Source organism: Ruditapes philippinarum, unplaced genomic scaffold (genome assembly GCF_026571515.1).
Source record: "Ruditapes philippinarum isolate M1 unplaced genomic scaffold, ASM2657151v2 ctg2546_1_1_1_1, whole genome shotgun sequence".
NCBI classification, from domain to species: domain Eukaryota; kingdom Metazoa; phylum Mollusca; class Bivalvia; order Venerida; family Veneridae; genus Ruditapes; species Ruditapes philippinarum.
In genome coordinates this window covers 20,660-27,597 of record NW_026857345.1, presented here as the reverse complement: position 1 = coordinate 27,597, position 6,938 = coordinate 20,660, and the positions used below count along the sequence as shown (strand labels likewise).

Below are 6,938 nucleotides of genomic sequence, written 5' to 3'. Positions count from 1 at the left end.
AAAAATTATTCAACCGGAAAACCCGTTTAATATATGCAAGTGCTTGAGGTACGTTTTAATCATGTAAAGTTTCATTAAAATTGCATTAGTAGTATAAGAGTAGTCTGAACAAAACTTAAAAATCATTACTCTTGACAAAAATCATTGAACCTTAAAATGCCAATATAGAGGCGACACAAAAATGTTTAAAGGGTATCAAGCTATAGCCAATGAATTATCTTTATATAATTTAAAAACAGTATTAGAGTTATTCTTTTTGTAAATTAAAGATTTATATCAGCACTTATCTATCCGGAGAACTTTGATTGTTTTTTAAATCATAAAATGTAGGTTTATATAATTTCCATTTTCAATACAAAAAACATTCATGAAAAAAAACATAAAGTCAAAAACCAGAGAGTTACAGAGATTGTATTCTAAATCGCTGGTACTAAATAATTGTCACTGTTATAATTGATTACAAAAAGTATATTGTAACAAATCTTTACAAAAAAAAACTTGGAAATATACTATGAAATTTCTCATAAAACAAGCAATAATTAAAGAAGTTTTTTAGAATAGAATTTAGTACTTCAAGTTAAAATATTAAAAAAGAATTTATTTCAGTAACGAAGACAAAAACTGTTATTTTTAATTATTGAACAAAAAAATTGCAAGAATGTACCATGAAAAAAACATTTTTAGTGTCAATATTTTTAATATAGAAATAAAGCATAAAAACAATTTTAGTGTCAATATTTTTAATATAGAAATAAAGCCAATGTTAAAACTGTATGTCAACATTCAACCATTCATAAATATACAAGTACATTCAGAAAGTTCTTTGTGCATAGAACAATGATACCCTCAGTACACTCTCTAACATCACACCTACCTTTATAAATTATCATAAAATAACAAATATTTTCGGATATCTGCTTTGCAGACATTGTAACTACAAGTTCATACAACATATGCTAAGATTTAAATTGTTTTTTGGCTAACAAAGTGCTGACAGAACAGGACAATGAGTATAGATCTAGAAGTTTATTTCTTGTTGTTCCATCCTTCACAACTGACGTGCTGAAAAACATACATAATAGCATTTGGAGAAAATAAAATAAAACAATTTTTCACAATAATTTATGGATTTTCCTTAACAGTATTATTATAATGAAACATTTTTTTTATTAATATCAAGAAATTGAAACAGATACATGTGAGAGTAATTATAGCCCATTATCTGCTGAATTTTATAAAGTCTAATTCAGAATATTTGGGAAATTTCCAGCTAATCAGGAAGTAAAGACCTAAGTAAAGACTTAATTTAAAAGTTCAAGAATGATGGTGTTGCACTCAATAATTGTAAATACAAAATCAGAAAAATATGTTGATCACTCAGACATTAATGCACTGAGAAGCCATGACAGCAAAAAGTTCCTCTATACCAGGCAGTATGATGGGGGAAAAGCCACAATTTTGCCAAGTTCTGGATAGCATCTATTATCAGAAAATATGAATAGGTTCCCTCATTATTAAATGTTTACTGAATTCAGAATATTTTTATCTAATCCAGTGAGATTTTTGTTGAACTGTATGTGCAAGTATTAAGTTTTAATTAATCAAGTATGGATTGTAAAGCAAATTTATTCAATAGAGAGAACAGCAAAATATCTTATTATCAGAAATCGAATAAGATTTTTAACACCTACCTGTTTGATGGTTGCAGACAAGTACTGATTGGTATAAAGAAGTCTTTGTCTAACAATGAGTTGAAAGGCATGCCTGAAATACATGTAAATGAAATAATAACTCTTTATCCTGCTTAATTTGTGAAACAGACTTGTTCTAAAATGAATTTTTTGTCATTTTATTTTTAAATAAGGGATTTGATATCAAACAACCAGTTAGTGTCTGGTAAGTCTCTGGCAAGAAATTATGTCTTCTAGCATTCAATGAATTATCTTAAAGACAACATGTATACAACCAAACCTATAGTACAGATTGACCTCTTCAAATTGGAGATTTGTTATCAAACACATATGTTATCAAACCAGTGACTCAAGATCAAATGATATCAAAGAATTGTTCCCTTCTTTGTCAGTGTTAGGTTTATTTTACATATCTAAAATGTTCTAAGTACATACTACCTCTTATAGACACCTCTTTTTCCATTTGATGGCATGCTTAGTAATAATAAATGAAATTTCAAGTCCTGAATAGAAAATTCCGATATGTTCATATTCAGATTTGCAAAATCATCAGTAGGTGCTGTGATGATAATAAAGTTATGTATTTATCTATTATAAATAGACATTAAGTCAATTTGCTAAAACAGTGTACATGTATTTACATGCATATTTGTGTGTATTAAACCTGTAGCATTACTTTCTATTATTTCACACCTTATAAAATATAACCTAGGCACTTTCAGCATTTGAACCATGTGATGTACCAGCAGAAATCATTTTTGGATCCAATCTTATTAATTTAGCCTTGTGTCCAAAAAGTCCATATCAAATCCATATCACACCCTATCTAGCCTCGTTTTAGGGTTTTTTTTTAACCAAAATCCGTATCAAACCTTCATCGTAATTGAAGTCAAAAAAATGGTGGTGTGAAATAAAGACTGGTCATTAAAACATGGTTGAGATTAATACTGATTCTATTGGACTCTTACACAGCTGCAAAACCTATATCAGACTGGGCTAATGCCTCATCCAAAAAAGGTTTAACAGCTGTGTACTCATGTGAATTCAGTATTGTACTCAACAATGTATAATAACCTAATATAATTACATTATAACAATATAATTTTAAAATCATACCAGTTCCTGTTTGATTCATAGGTCTCATTGGAGTGGGTTCTTTTTCTGTTTCTTCTGACAAAAACTCTTCTGTAAAACTTCTCTGTAAAGTTAAAAAAATTGTTTTAAAGATGATGTATCAAAAACTTCTTATGGTTTTATATGATAAATATGATGCTCAAATTTAAGATTTATCAATTTTGTAAGTTTCAAAAAGCATTATTTATAAAGATATTACCAAATATAACATTTCATGTAAATGAATGGAGGTAATAGAAAATCTGTTTTCTATAAAGTCGAAGTCAAATTTTTCAGTAATAAATTAATGCATATATTTGAATGATTACATATATAATATGTACATATATTTGCAGTACATATTTTACATATGAAAATTGGTTTATCAGCATAATTACATATGCATATATATATAATTTCACTTAAGTGTGGTATACAACCTCTATTACAACATACAGGATCTTTAAGTATGTTTCATTGAAGTTAAAAAATAGAAATAAAATACAAATTTATAGTTTATATAACAAAATACCATAACCCATACTCTTTAAAAGTTTGAAAAAATAATTTCAGAAGTCCATGGAATGAATAATATAAGATTGGATTTGTGCTATGCAGCAAAAATAAATAAAGATTTTGAAGCATTTGACATTAGAAGCATCTACTTATTCATTAACATGTTTTCTGTTGTCGGTATTTTAAATTTACCTGTGATGAGCTTTGCTCTCTGATGGCTGTATGGACAATTTGTCGTACATGGCTCTGTTGTTCCTGTATAATTCCATACACAGCTTCCCGGTAACGTTGGAACTCACTTTCAAAACGATTTTGAAAGAAATTTTCTGAAATAAACATGAATTTAGTGCAGATAATTTATAAATCTTCATATATAATATTACATTTATTGATACTGAGATCAAACTTTTTTATCACAACTTAACAGTTCATCAGAAAAACAAAGAATTACATAAAATATCATCAAAACTTAAGATTAAAACAACACAAATACAAACTTAGTAAGATGTGGAAAATTGGTTTAATTTTCTTAATATATATCACCCTTTTTCATAAATTTCACTACTCAAAAATAACTATTTTTGTGTCCAACACGGTTTCATTTTTTTTTATCATTTAGCATTATTAATTTTCCCCTTAAAAAGATAATGTGATTTTGCTTAAGTTATTTTTATCAAAAATATTTTTTGAGTTAGTATCCAACATATATGTAGTTTTACTTACGGAAGTGATAAAGCAAGTCTTCTAACTCATTTTCCCCACACAAATAGTTATCCTTTGCAGGCTTATTTCCTGTTAGTGAACCATTATCTTCTGCTTCAAGATCAAGTTGTGACCCCTGATCCATGAATGAACTTTCTAGCTGGCTACCCTGACCTAGATAACTGCTCCCAGTGCTATGACTACTATAGCCAGTATCATAAGATGGATCAGATTGTTGGTCTGGATTTCTGCCCTGCTTAGAACTCCAGAAGGTATTTACTGAAGCTGGTGAAACATTCCATGTACCATTATTCTTTGAAGATGAACAAATGTTTTGAAAAGGTTGGAAATCTGTTAATCTTTTATCACACATGCCATCAGTTTGGGAAACCATATCAGAGCATGAAGTATTGCTAATCACAGATTTTTGTAGAGAGCAAGCTGAACTTTCTTGCCACTGGCTATCCATAGTGAATTCATTCTTTGAAGACTGGTAAGTGCTTGTTGGTGTTGTAGCAGAAGAGACTGAACATGCACTTTCAAAACCAGAGTCTGGTAATTGTGAGGCATGACAATATCTCTCCAGATAAGCTGAATAATTCTCCTCATTTGAATCAAGAGTGTAACTAGAAACCGACACTTGATGTGAAAGTGAACCAGCTGTCTCGGAAAGATCAATTTTGCTTTGTTTGCTTGGGGTATGTTCTGGCATGCTTCGGTCAGCCTGAAAATGTACACTAGTTGGCTATAATTATATTCCATGTATGCTTTTAACAGGAAAAGATGTTATGAAATGGACAGGGATCCATAAAGGAAGGCAAAATCAACCAAATTGTCTTTACGTAATGAGCAGATGGTAACACCTAAGTAACATTTTCAATACAGAATGTGTTGCCTTTATATGGGACATTGTATAATGGGATCAGTGCAAACTTTTTTTTGTCCACTTTGTCAAGTTGATCATTGCGACAGGGTAAATTTTGTCTGCATTATAAATACATGTATAAGTAAGAGAAACATAAATAAACTGCATCTACATCTACATTATACTGCTTAGCAATCAATTCTGGCTAACAAGATTATAACAGTTCTTTTATACCTAAATAGCCTTAAGTTAAAATAATGCTATAAAAATTCAATGTGATTATTAACAATAACGACATTATGATAATGCTGTAGTATGATTTAAAACTGTGCTTTATTGTAACAATCAATGATTGAACCGCCTGTCAATTTGGGCGACATAAGATGCTTGTTCTGTTGTATTATTTTTATTCTACACAAATAAGGAGTAAGAGTTTTAATTGGTGAAAATAAGATTTGACAAAGTGTGTCAGACCCCCCAAAACCTTGATTTTTTTAGGAATACTCACTCATCAAGTCAGAAAAGCATTTCAGATAAATCGACTGATTGAATTTGTTAGTAGATCTACTAGATTTATACGGTATACTGTATGTGAGCAAAAACACCAATTAAGACAGGTCAATGTTGCAATATCACAACAAACAAAACCATCTTTATAAAAAGCAAATCAGTTTTGACTTTTGGCGCTGTGGTAACTATTCGGAATACTTTTGGTGTTATAAGTTTAAGGTTGATGACCACTAAATTGATAGGCTATATCATTTGCCGATCCGATCCCTTCCGGTCTCTCACGGTCTCTTTTGACCGGCGAAGAATAGTATATTATCTGGCCCTGTCTGGCCGGTCGTCGACTGATTATTAGTATAAATACTTTGGTGTTTTAATATAACGGTGTTATAACAATTATTTGAAAAAGATCTAATACACTTCATTAAAGGGTTTTCACTAAACATATTTTAAATGAGACATAGCCCGGGGTTCTATGATATCACGGTACTTAACGTTTATTGGAAAATATTTAAATATTAATATAATAAATGAAAGAGATTTTTCTTCCATCTTATAATTGAACCTTTTCCAGAACTGTTTGTCAAACAATTATTTCAAAAGAACCAATAAAAATGACATTTTTTAGAATATTTGCAATGTCTGCCATTTTGGGTAATTTCAGAGGAGGTTACTACGGTATCAAGGTGATTCTCAAAAAAGCAAGTATGGAAGAATAGATGGGTCAAAACTTTCAAATTAAATTGTGAATTTAAAACTTCCAACAGTTAACTTGCTATAAAATTAAAACTATATGAACAGACTATATGTCAGTATATGTGTTTATAACATATTTTAATTGACTGTGTAAAAACCATTAATTAAAATGGTAGTCAAATATGAAGGTTTTATAAAATAGTTTTCTTGCCACAAATACATTCATTATTCACCAAATTAAATTTATTGGCAGATGAAAATGAGTCTAGTGTGCAAGTTTTACAAATATTAGCATCATCATGTGTTGCTTTTACTAGCAGTCACAGAAAATCTAAATACCTTGATATCATAGAACCCTTGATATCATAGGAACCGAGTATACAATGTTAATTTTTATACCGGTAACTTTGACATTTATCCTTGGAGACAGATGACATTAAATCTGTCTTGCCATCATGTGACAAAAACAACTAGTGATCCTGCTCTGTACTTAATCAGTATTCATTGATATATTAGAGAGTTGACGAAAATAACATTTAAAATGTGATGTAAATAAATTCTTGGTCGCTTTGTAGTCCACAACGCAAATAATATACCGTAAGGGTTTGTTTTCACTCATTTAGTAATATCAATCGGACAATAGCTGTTAGGATGTGAATGTTGGAATTACAGCCCGGTCTCACTATGATATTAATTTTTCAAGTATTTTACAAGTCGAATAAGTGCAGATACACTTTCATGGGTACACGTTTTCAGGGATATTTAGACATGTGACGTAATGCGCATTATACACGTGACGTAACAACTAAAATGTGACGCACTGATAATAAGTACGGAAACAAATCAAG

The 6,938-nt window shown here is 30.0% G+C and overlaps 1 protein-coding gene across 1 annotated transcript; it reads right to left on the bottom strand.

Annotated features, from left to right (window-relative positions):
- Window positions 1–672: 672 nt before the first annotated feature.
- On the bottom strand, window positions 673–5,608 carry LOC132749436 (uncharacterized). Its single transcript, XM_060739164.1, has 6 exons — window positions 5,396–5,608; window positions 4,044–4,746; window positions 3,513–3,646; window positions 2,808–2,889; window positions 1,692–1,764; window positions 673–1,062 (listed from the first exon to the last, which is right to left on the bottom strand). Exons 2-6 carry the CDS (start codon window positions 4,732–4,734, stop codon window positions 957–959), a joined length of 1,086 nt encoding a protein of 361 aa, XP_060595147.1. The 5' UTR covers window positions 4,735–4,746; window positions 5,396–5,608; the 3' UTR covers window positions 673–956.
- Window positions 5,609–6,938: the final 1,330 nt, after the last annotated feature.

Bases quoted from the DNA above. Each gene is read 5' to 3' on its own strand.
- LOC132749436 (XM_060739164.1), bottom strand. From the start codon at position 4,734: ATGCCAGAACATACCCCAAGCAAACAAAGCAAAATTGATCTTTCCGAG. The intron at 3,647-4,043 runs GTAAGTAAAACT...TGTTTATTTCAG, and splicing joins AGACTTGCTTTATCACTTCC to AAAATTTCTTTCAAAATCGT. The intron at 1,063-1,691 runs GTAGGTGTTAAA...TATGTTTTTCAG, and splicing joins TGTCTGCAACCATCAAACAG to CACGTCAGTTGTGAAGGATG.